The 18,706-nt window shown below is 43.0% G+C and overlaps 1 protein-coding gene across 1 annotated transcript; it reads right to left on the reverse strand.

Moving 5' to 3' along the window:
- Window positions 1-640: 640 nt before the first annotated feature.
- On the reverse strand, window positions 641-3,955 carry LOC114303957 (kinesin-like protein KIN-12D). Its single transcript, XM_082917362.1, has 8 exons — window positions 3,255-3,955; window positions 3,115-3,173; window positions 2,907-3,018; window positions 2,635-2,790; window positions 2,289-2,459; window positions 1,935-2,000; window positions 1,222-1,341; window positions 641-1,039 (listed from the first exon to the last, which is right to left on the reverse strand). Exons 1-8 carry the CDS (start codon window positions 3,294-3,296, stop codon window positions 902-904), a joined length of 864 nt encoding a protein of 287 aa, XP_082773488.1. The 5' UTR covers window positions 3,297-3,955; the 3' UTR covers window positions 641-901.
- Between the last annotated feature and the right edge of the window lie 14,751 nt (window positions 3,956-18,706).

The raw sequence follows: 18,706 nt of genomic DNA on the forward strand, positions 1-18,706 counted from the left end.
AAATATAAATTAAAATTCAAAACTCAAGGAGGATTGGCATGTTTGTTTGCAGAGGGATGATATGAGATTATCCCATATGACTATCAATCCCTGGATTAGCATTTCCATGGAAAGAATGGGATTAGCATTCCACTCCCATAGATTGATGACAAAAAGACTATTTTGCCCCTCATTCACAAAATCAACAAAAATATCTTCTATCTAATAAGGATTTTTACGTAATTTATAGATTTAATCATAACTAACTAATACCACCATACTAGTGCACACACAAACACACTTCATCTCCCATTTAATATTATCACACTAATAATTTCTCCACTCAAGCATACTGTATCTTTAATCCATCTAATTTAATCTGTAAAACAAACAAGAACTTAGAATTTTTTAAGTTTTGGGTGTAATAAGAAGAGTGAATGATAGGTATGAAAGGTAAAAATGGAATTATAAAAATTGTAAAAAAAAAATTAGAAATTTTGATGGGACTTCTCAATTTTTTGGTGTAACTTCAATTTTTTTCCAAAAAATATTCATAAAGCAAATTTTGAAAAGAAAACCAAACAGGGCCATTCCTATTCAAAACATTAAAATTATGAAAAAAAATTCAAATTACTAAATTGCAAGAACATTACAGACCTTATCGCCCTTATAATTTATTGTACCGTATTTACAGGGTGTAGATTAGCAGAATACAGGTTCTATTGAATATATATATTTTTGATGAAAAAAATATACAAATAAGAAATAATCAATTTACAGCCAAACAACGCTAGCTGAACTCAAATTTGCAACTGCTATTTCTCTTTCCAAAAATAAAAATAAAATAAAAAATTGCGACTGCTAGCAAAAGGCTAACCCATTCATCTTGATCTCTTCTCTGAAATGAATCTGTAAATCAGCATTATCTATCCAAAGCAGAAAGAAATGGAGTCTGAGAAACTCTATTTGAAGTTTGACAATTCTCGTCTGCTCTTGAGCTATACGGTGAGGTTTGTGGCATGAACTCGGACAATCGAATTCTTTCATTGGTAATTCTATTCTGTTGAATTAATTAAAAACCATCTCAGTCCCAAGCACATAAAAGTTAGTATCACAAATCACTTAAACTATCAGTCACCCCAAAAAGAAAAACTGAAAGAATGGCGAAAAATCATTGCTATCAAAATTCAAAATTACAATTCGAAAAAAAGATAAAGAAAAAAGAGAAATGATTTCATTTACCTTGAATTGGGCATCCTGCAACTCTCTTTCCAGTGAAGTAACCCGGTTCTTGAGTTGTTCTAGTGCTTCTTCAGCCACGGAGACACTTACATCAGATACCGGCCTTGTTATATCCGCAGCCTATAAATTTAGATTCAAACAAGAGATGAGCTGTAAGAAGCAACACTTGTTTATTTGGATGAAAAAGATCCTAGCTAAGAAGTACAAACACTTCTATGCAAGAGGCGCATCGTGTCTGACAACTGTGTATTTTAATAAAAAAGTTGAATCTAAAAATATTCTAAATCCTTTATTTGATGTGCCAGATATGAAAAATGTGTTATTCAACGATGAAGTTGACAGAAGTGAAAATTGAAGTTTCAACTTTTCAAATTTTGCTTAACTTGCTTTTAGAATGAAATTGTTTTGTAATTTCTTCTATTTAATGACATTAAAATAGCTTATAGACTGTGCTTTAGTATTAGTATTGTTGAAATATGATTTTCCTTTTAATTTTATAATTTCTCATTTTAGTTTTGATATTGAACTTTGATTTGTAAATTGAATCTCCAATTATAAATTATAAAAAACAAAACATTTATTGACATACCCCAGTTGTTACCGTATCCTATTTTTTTAGATATTGCCCATATTTCATAGGTGCTACTTGGGTTACTGGCATGAGTTTTGTCATTTATGAGGGAAAATAATATCAATAATTAACTTCCACAAACCTTTAAAATGCTGGTGCACAAGCTCACTAACTTCTGTGCTAATTGCAGCCTTTCCCCTTCAGTTTCCTGTTGCACATTCACTCGAATGTTAGCACTCGCTCTGTCTCTCTCTTGCAAATAAACGTGCAAACACATGTGCAGAAGGGTGTTTTGCTTAGACCAAACTATTCCCTCTCTCAGGTACTAGCCCAAAAAAAGGAAGGAAAAAAAAGGAAAAAAGAAACAGTTTTGCCTACTTACACGTGCAGAAGGGTGTTTTGCTTAGACCAAACTATTCCCTCTCTCAGGTACTAGCCCAAAAAACAGAAGGAAAAAAAAAAAAAAAAAAAAGAAAAAAGCAACAGTTTTGCCTACCTTCAATAAGTTATTCAACCGATTCTCCTCGTCAAAATGGATGTTGGGGTTTCTGCCATTACTTGCACGATAGTGAGTGAGCTCTTCCTTTACACGTGTAAGAATAGCTTCTGTTCGTCGAACCTTAATACTAAGCTCTTCATTCTGACTTTTCAAGAAATTGTTTTCCTCCTGTTCAATTTAATAGAAAGCTTGCTATCAAAATTACTTTTCAAGAAATTGCTTAATATGTTTTGCTGAATAGTTTCAAGGCAAAGTGAATTTGAAAATTCTACTGAAATTAGCAAGCAACAAATCAATACAAAGCCGAAGACATCATCCAAACCAGTTAGTATCCACTTGAGACCACCGAAAGTATAGTAATTCCAAATTCAAAAGTACTTGAATCTTGCCTTAATTTTGGTATGATGATGGATCCGTTGCTGAAGGTTTTGCAGGCCAGACAACTTCTTACTTCAGTTTCAAGTTCCATTACCCTTTTCTTATGATTAACATTTTCCATCTACACAAATCAAAAGCAAGTAGTCCTAATCAGGAAGAATAAACGGAAAAAAAATCCATGTTTTTATAAAGACTTATTGTTACCTACATACACAATAAAATAAATAAGAGTTCCACCTTGAACATCTCGTTTTCAGTTGTAAGTAACCGATCTCGCTGACGAAGTTTTTCTAATGCAACCTGTACTGCCACCATCTCAGCCTGTTTTCTGTCAATTTCCTCTAGCCATCTGGAGTAAGGCCTCAAAGCTGATTAGACACATGCTGGAAAAACAAAAAGAATCTATGAACTCTTAAATTTGAGTTTTTGGGTCAAAGTTGCTTACGCTTTTCTCTCCTCGATAAACTCATTGAGCTGCTGCTTTAGCATCATTACCTCTTGGTCCTGAAACAAAAGATGCTGTTCAAGACAACAAAAATGCACGGGGGTCCAATTCAGTTTCAGTGTTATTGAAGCTGAGTGTACCTTATCTTGAGCATCAGCATTATAGATTCGAGTCTTCTCCATTAATTTTTGCACTTGCTGATTATCCAGCAACGACTGACATTAAGAAACTAAAAAGATAAGCATAATTGCATTGACTTGGGAAGATATTCTGTAATCAATGTTCATAAGCATCACCAACTCAATCCAATATACACTGTCAAATGCAGAACATCCTAAAAACGAATTCTCAAAGATGGGAAATAAATAGCATGATTGACTTCAACAAATTTGGGATAGAACATTGTAAATTTACCGCATAATTGGTCATATCCAACTTTAGTCCCAACAAATCACGAATTACATCATGGGTCATACTCTCTCCAGCAGCTAATCTTGCATTCAGCATGAAGATCTGGAAATGGACATAAATTGAAAGTAGTGATGCATTGTGTCAATCTCAAAAGAATATGTTACAACACAATAAAGCATCAAACCTACCTCTTTCTGTCGATTTGCAGCTAAGGCTTCAAGCTCTTCAATACGAACTCTTCCAGCAGTTAGCTCCTCATCCCTCTCAGATTTTATTTGTTGTACTAAGCCCAATCCAATGCATTTGAAAGGGGAACCAGAACCCCTAGACTTCAATCCATTTTTCTCTAACTTGCTTGAAGATGAATTTGCTATATGGGCAGCAGGGCCCTCAGGTTTGACTTGTTCCGCCATGGCTTCCAATGCCTTAAACTGTTTCCAAGTTCATAGTATATGTAGTTCAAGAAAATGTAAAAGGAAAAAAATACTCTTCGCAGACAAAATAAGTTGTAGGCTTTTAGCCAAACCAATATATAAAGTACATAGGCTGGCCTACCTTTTGCTTGTACTCACAAGCCTGTGCCTCTGCATGCAAATTTAGCTCAGTGATATGAAGTTTGCATTGGGCAATCTGTTGAAAAATAACAGTACAAACCTTAAATACTCGAACCGCATGAATAACCCAATGAGTAACAATTTATTTCGGAACTCGGAAAAACTATCACAAGCACAAGTATAAATGCACAAGAACTTTACCTCTGCATCCCTGGCAGCTATTTCTCTCTCAAGATTAGGACTTATATAATTCATATGGTTATTTTTATACCCTCTCAGGTCTCGTTTGGAAACAGTCTTTTTTAGGAACTTTTTAATTTTTTGGCTAAAATATAATGTAAAAAAAAATTAGTATGTTTGGAAGATTTTTTAATTTTTTACGAAAAGATGTGCAAAAAGTAGAGAGAATGAAACCTTTGACTTTTTGGTATAGAGTGTTGACTTTTTGATTTTTTTAGTGACTTTTTGACTAAAAAAATTACTTGCCAAACAAGACCTCAATGATAATATTATTTTTCCATTCACATAACTAACAAATTACTTATTAAAAAGAGCGTAAGTGTTACGTGAATTCAAATCTCATGAGAGGTTGATATAATTATATTAAAAATGTAAGTGTAATTGTATTTTTTTTTCAAATTTTAAGTATGATAAGTATAATTTACTTAAAAATAAAAGATAAAAGAACACGAAATATACATCCATACCAGGAACACCAACCAGAATCGGCCTCATCAGCTTCAACTGCCTGTGGGCGCTGGTCCATTAGTAGTTTAGGACTCAATTCTTTTTCTTTTTATTTTTTTTTTCAAATTAAATTATTCATTTTTCTCGAAATACTATGTTAGCCATTTGTTTGTCTATTAGTAAGGGATTATATACTTATATCACCCAAAAAATAAAAATAATACAAACAAATTATAAAACAATCTTGATAGAACATACGATGAAGTGGTGGTCCAAACAAACCTATGTAATTTTTTTTTTTCCATCCATTTGATTAGATCAAAAAATTTAAAAGCTGTATGGGAGTGAAATATCCTTCGCCTTCCGTACTCCTTGAACTCAAGCTTTGCGTAATGGCGTCTGTCCTGGAAACACAAAAACGGTGAGCTGCCCGGCGGAGTGTTGCCAGATAATCCCTCCGACGATCAAGTTAGACCACTTGAGGAAGAAGAATATCGTTTCTGTGAGAGAGAGAGAGAGAGAGAGAGTTGCTCAGATAGCATACCTCCAACGTTCCCCTTCCATTCCTTTTTCTAGGCTGGCCATGCAGCCTCAGGGATTGTGCGCGCACTACCTTTGCTGTCCTTCCCTAGACAGGTGGCAGTGCTCGCCTCCCACCACCCTACACGTGTAAAGGCCAAAACCTCCAAATAGTACGTGCGAAACTGCCAAATGGTATTGACGCGTGCCAGGAGTGGATTTCTCCTCTATCTCACCATTGGTCCAGGTGGCGCACCGTACCGGGATGCCATGACCGACCTATCACTTGAAAGAACCACAAACCGTAACCAGCACGACCGAGCCGTAAGAAGGGCGATCTTTCCGATCAGACCGGCTGGGGGCGCGCCGACCCCCATCCCGATCAGAACTACTTCTGGGCTGTGTTTTTCCTGGTCTACTTCAGTGGCCAGATCTAGCCGAATCATTGATCCCGTACTCCGGTCGCTAGACCTACTTCAGCCCGGCGTGATTCGCCGGGGAGCCACCCTGATCGAGCATACGATGTAACCATTTGCCACAACCCACGTTATTGTAGCTCGGTCGTACTGTCCAGCGCAAATCTCCCTCTCAATTGCCCCTTTTGCCCCTTAATCCCATCCAAGCTAAGCGTGATTTGGATTACCGCAATGACCGAGCTATCCCACTTGGTCGGTCTTCTGAATTGCGCCAGTAGTCTTGTCAAGGGTCGTACAGCCGTACTGACGGAGCTGTCCTTTCGATGCCACGTGGCGTCACGCCATTGGTGGCGTGCAGCCTCACAGCTGTCTTCTCAAGCGCAAAATTCAAACGGATGCGCCTTTTGGGTTTCCCACCTTTTTATACACACATGAGGGGTCATTCGACCCTCCTACTGTTCATCTCCTTTCTTGAGCCAAAACCCTAGTTTCCAAACCCCCAAACTTCTGTCATTGTTGACTTTGCTGACATTACTGCCCCTTTGCTTCTCCTACGCCCATTTTCGCTCCTTCAGAAAGCTACATTCAGGCTTGAGGGGCTGAACTCTGCTTGGCACCCGTCATTGGTAAATCCCTCTACCCATACTTCGTATTTTTCATTTATCTTCTCAAAGTTCTTCGTTTCTGTTCTTCACGCTCTTTGCTTGGGACTGTTGGTGCTTCACCGATCCTCCCTTTATTTGCGTAGAACTTGTATACACTAGGGAAGAGAAATGGATGGGGCCTTCGTTCTCCTGCTTCCCCTTAGCTTGAATGAACGAACTCTATTTCTGGGATGAACAGAACGAATACGGGGTAAAACCGAGCTACATCCTCATTTAGATCGGTAAATAGGACTTAACCGAGCTAAAACTTTGTTCGAGGTCTCTTCTTGAGGCCTTGACCGAGCTGAAAACCAGAACCGAACTAGGAAAGGCCAAATCGACAAGATAGTTGAGCCGACGTAGGGATCAGACCGGTCAAATACATCAGAGAACCCTGACCGAGCTAAGAGTTCCACATAGAAGCCGTGCAATTTAAGCCACGCTAACCCTTGGGCTTATTTGTTAATAATGCAGAACGAACTAGGACCGACCAGGCCTGTTCAGTGTCACTACCGGTGAAGCTCAACGTCCGAGCAAACACACAAAATTTTTCACCGAGATACGAACTAAATCACCCAATAAATAAAACCGAGATAGATAGAGAAATATCGGTTCATGGTGAGCTCTCCCGGTGCACTGGCTGAGTTCCACAGGGAGTACAGCATCTCGGATGACGTCCATCTTGAGCTGGCCAAGAAGGGAGATACCCCATGGGGCGGGCTAGATAAGTGCCCCTTCACGGTCGTGTCCATAGTGGAAGGAGGGCTTCGCTTCCCGGTCCAGCCCCTGATCTGCGAGTTTTTAAGGTAGACTAGGCTATGCCCAACCGAAGTCTCCAACAACACATACAAGATAATAAATGGCGTGGTCGAGCTGAATAGAAGACTCGGCCTAAATCTCGGCCTTGCCGAGATATTTCACCAGTACAGCCTTAGCAAGAATAAAGGTGGGTTCTGCTGGTATCTCAAGGTCAAAAAGGGTCGAGCGAAACTTATAAAGGGCAATCCAGATAAAGAAATAAATGACGACGATTTCTTGTGGGTGTCCGGTCGTTATGAGGACACCGAGGCGCCCCGGGCTGGTACATTAGGAAAAACTTTGGGAGTGCTAGTGAGTAGCTTGGTGAACCGCATTGTCTTCTTTTGCATTTGTTTTTCTCTTGCCGATCTAACACTTCTTCTTTTTGCAAATTACAAGCTTTTGGCAGAAGACTACTACCGCGCTAACCGGGAAGCCATTAGAGTGTTGCTGTGTCACCCAGCCGAGGAGCGAGAATCGCCAAAGCTGCTCGGCTTTGAACCAACCTACCATTACACAGCGCCACGCAAGAGCAGGGTAACCGATTTTCTGCATGCACCCTCTCTAGAACCAGACCCAAGTCTTCCACCGATCAAACTAGTTCCCCTGACAACCGAGCAAGAAATGGCCAAGATCCGAGTGATTAAGTCCATGGTAACCGGTGAGGCTAGCGAGTCCCAGCCACTAGAGGCATCTAGGGGGACTTCCTCCATGCTGGTTGCGCCAGAAAAGGGGGCTGTGCTAGCTCTGGCCAGCGAACAAGCAGCTGGCCGGTCAAAGAAGAGACAGAGGAAAGAAATGGTCGGACAGCATCTGGCAGACGAGGACTTAACCGAGCAAGCCTCAACCGACTTGGGGGACCAGACCGAGCAACCAATCTCCGGGCCATCCAAACACCCAAGTGCCCTCCCCGATCTGGTCGCTCGAGTTCAAGTACAAAGGCCTGGCTGTCTCTACTGTCGATTCAGTCTACGCGGACAAGGATTATTCTTTCAGCTTCAATATGACCAAGGGGCTGATCCTTCCCGCCGACATGAAGAAGCACGACGAGCTGTCCGACCAAAAGGTGCTTCGCTCGGCAGCGAAATCAATTGTGTTGGTAAGTTGAAAGACTAATTTGTTCACCAAGTTTTTGCTCGGTTTGTGAATTCTAACAACCTCCATTCGCTTTCAGGCTGCGCAGAAAAACTACCTGGCCCACAAGCGAATGGTCGCTGTGCGGCAAAGTTTGCGGGATACAATTTCCAATAACAAGGCCAAGACGGCCGAGCTGACTGAGATAAAGGCCGCGCTGGAGGCAGTAGAGGCCGAGCGCAATAAACTAAGCAAGCAGGCAGCCCAGGCTGAAGCAGACAAATAGAGGGTCGTTCAGCTGACAAAGGCCCGCTACCTTGCCGAGCTGCGAAAGCTTCGGGATGCACACAAAACTAAGAGGGACAAGGCGGTAGATGATGCTGAAAACCGCGGGTATGCAGAGGGTGAAAGGACTTATGAGCGGCAAGTCCAAGTTGCCAAGGACATCTTTTTCCAATGCGGTTGGAAAGCTGCCGTGGAAAAAATTGGTGTTGGTCAAGACGCCGAGATGTTCCAAAACCCGCCTGCCGCCTACATCCCGGTTTACATGCAAGCGTACGCCAGCGCCGCTCAAAAGAGGCTCATTGATGAAGCAAAAAAGGCAGCCGAGAAAGAAGCGGCCGCCGCGCAGCCTGCCGAGCAAGTTGTCACCAAAGCTTCGGAGAGGTCCGAAGAGGAAGGGGCCGAGCAGGATGTTGTTGCGATGGAAGGCGTGGCAGACGAAACCGAGGAGGGCTTGGCCGAGCAAACTATTGATGTTGATCTGGATTGATGTTCAAGCTGTTGTTGCTCTTTCTTCTTTTTTTTTTTTTTGGATGTAACCGGGATTGGCTCCACTTTTTGTAATGCAACTTCTATTATCAATGAAAATTTAAACCTTTTGCTCATCGTGTAATTATTTCTGCGCAGTTGCAATGTGCAAAATTTCTTGCGATTCGAAATGTTCATGATGTTGCGCAATATGCCAATACGTCATTTTGGGCGAGCAAAATCAGCTCGGTCAATTGAAAGCTTGTCAAATTTCCAACGTTTCGTTTTGGGCGAGCAAAATCAGGTCGGCCAATTGAAAGTTTATCAAATTCCCAACATTTTATTTGGGCGAGCAAAATCAGCTCGGTCAAGTTGGAAGTTTGTCAAATTTCCAACATTTCGTTTGGGCGAGCAAAATCAGCTCCGTCAAGTTGGAAGTTTGTCAAATTTTCAACATTTCATCTGGGCGAGCAAAATCAGCTCCGTCAAGTTAGAAGTTTGTCAAATTTCCAACACTTCATCTGGGCAAACAAAATCAGCTCGGTCAAGTTGGAAGTTTGTCAAATTTCCAACACGTCATCTGGGCGAGCAAAATCAGCTCAGTCAAGTTGGAAGTTTGTCAAATTTCCAACACGTCATCTGGGCAAGCAAAATCAGCTTGGTCAAGTTAGAAGTTTGTCAAATTTCTAACATTTCATCTGGACAAGCAAAATCAGCTCGGTCAAGTTAAAAGTTTGTCAAATGTCCAATACTTCATCTGGGCGAGCAAAATCAGCTCGGTCAGTTGGAAGTTTGTCAAATTTCCAACATTTCGTTTGGCCCTTATACAAGTTGGGCAATACACTAACTATTTGTACGGCTTGTCTCTACACCGACTAGAAAGAGTTAGCTCGACTTAGTGTAAGTCTGTCTTCCTGTCCCTAGCATCCACAGTAGTCCAATATCCTTATCATTTTACAGAAACTCATAATATAAAAAAGTAGGGCTATCTTTCATTACATGTCCCAATGACTTACACCAAATGCCAAAGGGCTACAGGTTCAAAAAGCTAAGTAACAAAAACAGTTACATTTCAAAAGTAAAAAATCTTAAGGTTGGCTGCATTCCATGGTCTGGGGATAGCTTTACCATCTAAGTCTTGCAGATGGTATGCCTTTTTGCCTGCAAAGCCAGTTACTTTGTATGGTCCTTCCCAATTTGTACCGAGTTTGCCTTCGCCCGGGATCACTGTATTGCCCATAACCTTTCTCAAGACCCAGTCTTCAATCTTGAATAGCCTTGGATGCACGGCCTTATTGTATTTCCTGGAAAGCTCTTGCTGATAGGCTGCTATGTGGATCAGAGCGCGTTCCCTCCTTTCTTCAGCTAGGTTAAGTTCCAAGGCCACTGCTTCATTGTTTGAATCTGGCTGAAAACTTTCAGATCAGATGGTTGGCATGCCGACTTCCAGTGGCATGACGGCCTCCATGCCATAGGCTAAGGCGAATGGTGTTTCCCCGGTTGAGCGTCTTGGCGTGGTGCGGTATGCCCAGAGTACATTAGAGAGTTCTTCAGCCCATTTCTCTTTAGCTTTCTCTAGTCGATTCTTCAGCCCGTCTAAGATGGTCTTGTTTGAGGCTTCTGCCTGACCATTTGACTGGGGGTAGACCGATGTTGAATTGTAGAACTCAATCTCTAACTCTTCACAAAATCCGCGAAAAAGTTTACCATCAAATTGGGTGTCATTATTTGAGATGAGGGCCTTCGGTATACCGAAGCGAGTGATGACATTTTGCCAAACAAACTTCTTCACATATATTTCCTTTATGGTCGCCAATGGCTCGGCCTCAACCTACTTGGTGAAGTAGTCGGTGGCAATGATGAAGAACTTGCGGTTTCCTGGAGCTGTTGGGAGTGGTCCCACAATATCCAACCCCCAAAGCGCGAACGGCCAAGGACTTGTAAGGGGAAGCAATTCTCTGGCCGATTGGTGGATCTGGTGAGCAAATTTTTGACATTTTTCACATCGGCGAACGTATTTCTGTGTGTCCGCCTGCATGCATGGCCACCAATAACCTTGGGAAATTGCTCGGTAAGACAAAGACCTACCCCTAGTATGACTCCCACAGATACCTTCATGAATCTCATAGAGGAAAGCTTCCACCTTGTTGGGGTGGACTCACTTCAGATATGGCCCAGTAAAATACTTCTTGTATAAAGCTCCGGACGGAGAGAGCCTGAACCGCTCTGATTTTGCCCGAATTTTGTTGGCCGCCTTCTTCTCTTCTGGCAAAATTCTGTCTTTGAGGAAGGCGATGATGGGGTCCATCTAGGACGGTCCCAAGTCGGTGCAGAGTACCTCGGCCACTTCTGGTTCCTCAATGCTTGGCCGAGGTAGGAATTCTATCATTAAAGGATTGGGAAAAGCCGTTTGCGAAGATGCAAGGCTAGCTAGTTCGTCAGCTGTGTTGTTCTTTTCATGGTTGATTTGTTCTACTCTTATCGCGGCGAACTTCTTGATTTCTGCGCGCACCAACGCCTGATACTTGGCCATTCTTTCATCCCTGGCTTCATACTCCCCAGAGACCTGATTGACCACTAGCTTGGAGTCGTTGAATACCAGAAGAGCCGACGCTTTCATTCTCAATGCACTTCGTAGTCCGGCAAGGAGGGCCTCGTATTCCGCCTCATTGTTGGACGCTGGGAAGCCGAGCATAATTGCTTGCTCGATAACCAGCCCGTCCGGCGAAGTCAACATGATACCTAGCCCAACGCCATGTGTGTTGGAAGCCCCATCGACGAAGAGCTTCCACATCTCGCCTATGAACAACTTCCAGTAATCTGATGGGTTTTGGGAGCTTCTCAACTCCAAGGTTCTGGTCGGTGCATTCTGGTCTCCTTCCACGCCTTGGTTGGGCTTGTCTTGTGATGAGTTATCTGGCTGCTCCAGTTTGGCTGCCTTTCGCCCTTCATCCATTTGTGAGCCAACACTGGTCTCTATTGTCTGAACCATGGACTGTGCCAGGTTCGCACTAGCCAAATCAGCAAGGCAAACCGGATGCATTCCCGGGGCAAATTCTGCCACAAAGTCTGCAAGAGTTTGAGCCTTGATAGCGGTGCGCGGCTGGAACTTGATGTCGTATTGCCCCAATTCTACGACCCATTTCAAAATTCTCCCAGTAAAGTCTGCCTTTTCAAAGAGCACTTTAACTAGAAACTCGATCAGCACAACTATTGTATGGGCATGAAAATAGTGTGCCAGTTTTCTGGAAGCCATCATCAGGGCCAGGGCTAATTTTTCAAGCGGTAGATATCTTGATTCCGCCGGGAGCAAGGTCTTGCTTACATAGAAGATAAGAAGGTGCTGGATGCCTTCTGCACGAACCAAGGCGACACTCACAGCATGTTGAGAGACTGCCAAGTAGAGATACAATTCTTCGCCTGGTTTTGGGGTAACCAGGATAAGGGCTGAGGAAAGGTATACCTTTAGATCTGCCAATGCATGGTCACATTTCGCATCCCAGAAGAACTTGGCCTTCAAAGTTTTGAAGAAGGTCCTGCAACGATCTGAAGACCAGCTTATAAATCTTTTCAGCACGGCTGCTATCCCGGTAAGATGTTGCACGTCCTTGGTGGAGTTTGGCTACTCCAGCTCTTGTATCACCCTGATTTGGGAAGGATCGGCTTCAATTCCTCGATTTGTAACCAAAAAACCTAGAAACTTTCTGGTGCCAACTCCAAAAGTGCACTTGGAAGCATTCAAACGTAGCTTGTGATGTTTGAGTATAGCGAACATCTCTGCTAGGTCGGCGAGGTGTTGAGACTTTTCCTTGCTCTTAACCACCATATCATCGATGTAAGCCTCCATGGTGCGGCCCAGTAGGGGAGTGAACATCTTCGTTACCATCTTTTGAAAAGTTACCCCGGTGTTTTTTAGTCCGAACGGCATGACTTTGTAACAATATAGGCCTCTGGAGGTAGTGAATGAAGTGATCTCTCGGTCTGGTCCATACATGGCTATCTGGTGGTAACCGCGATATGCATACATGAAGCTTAACCTTTGATAGCCAGCAGTTAAATCCACCAGCTGGTCAATTCTCGGGAGAAGAAAACTATCCTTTGGACACGCACGGTTGACCGTCATATAATCAACGCACACCCGCCATTTCTCATTTATCTTCGGTACTACCACCGTGTTAGAGATCCACTTTGGGTACTGTACTTCCTCTATTGCATTTGCATCTAGCAGGTTTTTGACCTCCTCCGCCACTATCTCGGCATGATGTAAGGCCGAGCGTCTTGTCCTCTGGATGACCGACCGAGCATTCGGAAAGACATTCAACTGATGGCAAATGAAGCTAGGGTCGACGCCAGGCATATTGTAAAGCGTCCATGCAAAAGCCTCCATATTGGAGACAAGAAGTTAACATAATCGAGTCGCTCGGCGCCGGATAGAGATGATCCCAACAGAAATAACTTAGTTGGATCGTTCTCGTCGATGCGCACCTCCACCAATTCTTCGACCGATTTCTCCTCTGCTTTTCTTTCTACGTCTTCAAGGACTTCCTTTCCCTCCGGTCCCTCTATCATTTGAACAAACCCTTTTGCGGCTCAGCTGCCATTCACCGCAATGAAGCACTGCTTTGCCATCACCTGGTCCCCGAAAACCTCTTCTATTTGACTGGTTGGTGCCGGGAAGCGCAAAACCTGATGGTAGGTCGATGCCACTGCTTGCATGGCGTGCAACCAGCCCCTGCCCAAAATTAAGTTGTAGGTAGATGGGACCTTGAGCACCAAGAATTCTACTTGCTTCAAGACCGAACCCACTCTGACCAGCAATATGATCTTTCCTATCGGCCATTCTGGCTAAGAGTTGAAGCCAACCAGTGGGGACGTCGCAGGGGCCAAGTCCTTGTCCTCCAGCTTCATCTGCGTGAACGCGTCATAGTACATGATTTCGACCGAACTCCCCTGGTCAATCAAGATCCTCTTGATATCAAAGTCTTTGACGCGAAGAGTCACTACTAGGGCGTCATTGTGGGGCATCTGTATTCTCTCCAAGTCCTTACTCGAAAAGGTGAGGATATCCTTCTCTTCGGTCTTCCCTTTCTTTACAGCGGGCTGAACGGAGAGCACTTCTCTCATATGCTTGGCCTTCTTGATCATCCCTCTAAGCTCGCAGACCCTTGCCGGCTCAATGATGCCATGGATGACATTGATTACGCCTTGCGGCGCAGCTTCCAGGGTGGCTAGGCCGTTTGGCTCGATTTGCCCCAGTGGAGCGGCTTTCATCCCCCCATCTATGTATTGGTCAAGATGCCCCAATGCCACCAGCTCTTCCAAATGTTGTTTGAGCGGCAAGCAATCCTCCGTTCGGTGCCCCCGTTCTTCATGGAAGATACAACGATATTTCGAGTTGAAGCCTCTCTGAGCATTCCCCAACTTTGCCTGCCAGCGGACGAAGGGCTCACCCCGAATTTCACTCAGGATGCGATAAATGGGGATCTTAAAGACCGTGGTAACACCAGTTCACACCTTCAATTTCCTCTTGGCGTCTTTCTCTTCATCACGGGGAGCGTTAGCTCGGTCGTTTCTGCGGCCCCCGTTCCTATTATCACGGTTTGGGCCACGGCGTTGATCTTTTGACCGGTTGCTTGGACGGTTGTCCTCCTGCCCCACTGTGTGAACCTTCCCCGCGATTCTTCTGTCCGCCGCGACCGGATTAGCCTTCTCGGTCACCAAGGCGGCATCATCTTCCACACGGATGTATTCGTTGATTCGTTGCATCAAAGACTCCATGGTTGCGGGTTGGTGCATTGTAAGTGAATCTCGCAGCCTATGCCCGACTGGGAGACTACGCTTGTATTGAGTAATCGCCAGATTGGTAGGGTAGTCGAGGATTTCATTTTAGGTTTCCCAGTACTTCGCATTGTATGCCTTCAACGACCCTCCAGACTCTATCTTGACGCCCAGAAGATGGTCGATCTCCTTCAGTGTTCGAGTGTTGGTTTTGAATTTGGTGACGAAGGCTTTCGCTAGTTGCTGCCATCCCTCGATACTCCCCTCCGGCAGCCTTTCGAACCATTTCAAGCCCAGTTCTCCCAAGCTTGCTGGGAATATGAGGCACATCAAGGTGTCATTGCGCCGGTGTCCAGCCATTACTTGCCGGTAATGACTCACGTGCATGTACGGATCCGTCTTGCCGTCGTACAAGGTGAACTTAGGCTGGTGGAATCCGGCAGGGAGTGGTGTACTCACGATTTCTAGGGACAACAGCGTAGCTGTAAGTCTCGTTAGCTCTTTGTCCACAAGCACTGGGACCACCACTTTGGACGCAGGCATGGCCACTTCCTCACTATAACGGGCTCGGGGGCTGAGCCTCTGTAATGTCGGCACTCTCTGAGTCTCCCTTCGGCGAGCCCTCTCCTCCAACACATCCCTCAAGTCTCCGGAACGGGTGGAAAAAGAATATCGCGACGTCGACGATGGGCGTGAGGGACGGTAGGTGCTTTCGTAAGTGTAAGACTTGCCCACCTGCGAGTCGGAGTCCCCGACCGCATAGTTTCAGGTGATAGAGAGAGAGTGTATCCTTTCTTGGCGGCGACTGCCAGAACGAGGAGACGGGGTGCGCTTACTGAGGCTGCCCTCTCCAGCAACACCCTTCTCATTGATTTGGCGTTTCAGCACCTCCATTTCAGCTGCCATCTTACGAATGAGGGCATCCTGGTCTTTCAATTTGTGCTCCAGGCGCTGCGAATGCGACTCCCCACGCCGTCGACGGCCCTCTGGACTCTTCGAACGATCAATACCCTTTGCGCGTTTGTCTCGCGCACCTCTCGAAGAAGTCTCTAGGCCTGCCATAGCAGGAATAGCAGAGGGGCCTTCTCTCCGTCGAACAGACTCTGGCGTGACACCATCGACGGCGGATAGTGGAGTTTCATCGTTGTTCGCCATGGAAACGGTCGAAAAAGCTTGAAGAGCAAGGTTTGTGTATCAAAGACTTCCCACAGACGGCGCCAATTGTACGGGAGTGAAATATCCTTCGCCTTTCGTACTCCTTGAACTCAAGCTTCGCGTAACGGCGTCTGTCCTGGAAACACAGAAACGATGAGCTGCCCGGCGGGGTGTTGCCGGATAGTCCCTCCGACAATCAAGTTAGACCACTTGAGGAAGAAGAATACCGTTTCTGTAAGAGAGAGAGAGAGAGAGAGAGAGAGTTGTTCAGATAGCATACCTCCAACGTTCCCCTTCCATTCCTTTTTCTAGGCTGGCCATGCAGCCTCAAGGATTGTGCGCGCACTACCTCTGCTGTCCTTCCCTAGGCAGGTGGCAGTGCTTGTCCCCCACCACCCTACGCGTGTAAAGGCCAAAACCTCCAAATAGTATGTGTGAAACTGCCAAGCGGTATTAACGCGTGCCAGGAGTGGATTTCTTCTCAATCTCACCATTGGTCTAGGTGGCGCACCGTACCAGGATGCCATGACTAACTTATCACTTGGAAGAACCACAAACCGTAACCAGCACAACCAAGCCGTAAGAAGGGCGATCTTTTCGATCAAACCGGCTGTGGGCGCGTCGACCTCCATCCTGGTCAGAACTACTTGTGGGCTGTGTTTTGCCCGGTCTACTTCGGTGGCCAGATCTAGCCGAATCATTGATCCCGTACTCAGATCACTAGACCTACTTCGGCCCGGCGTGATTCGCTGGGGAGCCGTCCTGACCGAGCATATGATGTAACTCGGCGGTTTGCCACAACCCGCGTTACCGTAACTCGGTCGTACTGTCCGGCGCAAATCTCCCTCTCAAAAGCGAAAGTGATAAAAAGCTCTCCGACAAAAGAAAGTGATGGATAGTAAAATAAAGGAAGCAAATGTAAAAGTTAAATTCATTTTTTATATGTAATTTTTTTTTTTTGTTAGATATGCATTTGGTTAAAATGATTTTTTTTTTTTTTTTTGTTAAGAAAAGATATAAAAAAATTAAAAAGTGAGATAGTTGTTGGTTATTTTTACCAGGAAAAAATCATTATATATCTACTTTTTTTCTTCTTTTTTTATTGGCGTAGTGTCCGTCCTCCATGCTTTGATCCTTTCTAGTCCTATACAAATATTAATGCATTTGTTTAGATACTTCATAATCTTCTTATTTTTATATTCATTTTAATACCATACATATTTTAGGGGGAGAATTGCCTCAAATATTATTTTGATATGAGAGACGAAAGGCTTTAATTTTATTTTATTTTTATTGTTTCCACTTCTTCATATTTGTGGAGTTAATTAAATTTTATAGATATATTACATTTATCATATATGGATAATTTATCCAATATATCACATAATCTTTTTGTGCAATGCAGGGGCACAACTACAATTCCATTAATAAAAAATCACAATTTAATCAAGGTCACACCTATTACTTTGACAATATTGATTGGGATATAATTATTTTTACATTTACTTGTGAATTTCTTATACTTGGTAGAGTAAATTTATATGTTATTAGTAATATTAAATAAATAAATTAATTAATTATAAATTAATATATTACAAGTGAGTGTAAATAAAAACTATAAGCCTCGCTAATGAACCAACGTGGTTCTAAAATTTAAGGGCCGTATAAATATTGACCAGTTAACCGTTCGGCCCTTCTTACATTTCCAAAGGCCAGATCCTACACATGGATTAAACAAGGTAGAGCTTGAAAGTTTTCAGATTGGGCTTGACCCATATAAATCTAAATTGAAATTAATTGGAACTTTTTTTTTAATATTAAATTCAACTTTTATTTTTTTTAAATGAAGAATTATAATATAAAATTTTGAAAAATGTCCCAGACCCCAGTGGGGTGACCCCCACCACCCCCACTATTTTTTGATTGGTTCATATTTATTTATTTATTTTTGATCTTCCACTTGCAACCCCCCACATGGAGGTGGGAGTGCTGGGGGTCACCCCCCACTAGGGTCCCTAGCATTGTTGTAAAATTTTAAAGTGCATCACAACAGTTACCACTCTCACTTATAGGACACATATTTGGCTTGCACTTGTTAATATGTAGACTAATGTAGTGTATGATCTCATTCCTATCCTATATTCATATTCACAAGACATGAAGGTTGTCAAATGGCTCACGAGTTGAAACCCAGCATTGCCTCTCCAGCCCACTTTAGAGCATCAGCATGAGACTCAATATTATGATTTTAGGGTTATATTAGCAAATCAAAGTTTTAAATCAGTCCTCCATCAAGTTGGTTATTGCAAAACAAAATTTGTCATTGTTACAATACTTAACTTCATCAAACGAAGTACTGCTCATAAGTTATACAATATTTTATTCTTTATTTTTAAGAATGACCGGACATTCTGTCAGACAATCGGTTGTTGTCTCATATAATTTTTTTTAAGAATGTAAAATACAATATTTACCAGACATATTATCGGTCATCAGGCTAGATGACTGACTGCTACACCATCATTATTATTTTATTTTATTTTTTGAAAAACTTCTCATAGATGTTGTTGGAAGCAGTTTGGACAGGTTGTTTACATAATCCAGCAAATCATAAAAATGAATATTTTATAAAATTAAAATTTAAAATAGAGTATGATATAGTGTGTACATACAAAAATACTAACTAAAACACAAAAACAACTATTTTGCTATAATTTAACTCAAAATTTATTGAGGTTGATGTGGATGCTCTTAGTGCCCATCATGTCTCATTCTGTATGTGATAATTTAGGGCTTTGGTTAAGAG

The sequence above is a fragment of the Camellia sinensis genome, chromosome 3 (genome assembly GCF_055761805.1).
Source record: "Camellia sinensis isolate YWXY chromosome 3, ASM5576180v1, whole genome shotgun sequence".
NCBI lineage: Eukaryota > Viridiplantae > Streptophyta > Magnoliopsida > Ericales > Theaceae > Camellia > Camellia sinensis.

Bases quoted from the DNA above. Each gene is read 5' to 3' on its own strand.
- LOC114303957 (XM_082917362.1), bottom strand. From the start codon at position 3,296: ATGGAGAAGACTCGAATCTATAATGCTGATGCTCAAGATAAG. The intron at 2,001-2,288 runs GTAGGCAAAACT...AATGTGCAACAG, and splicing joins GGTTGAATAACTTATTGAAG to GAAACTGAAGGGGAAAGGCT. The intron at 1,342-1,934 runs GTTTGTGGAAGT...CTAAATTTATAG, and splicing joins TGTGCACCAGCATTTTAAAG to GCTGCGGATATAACAAGGCC.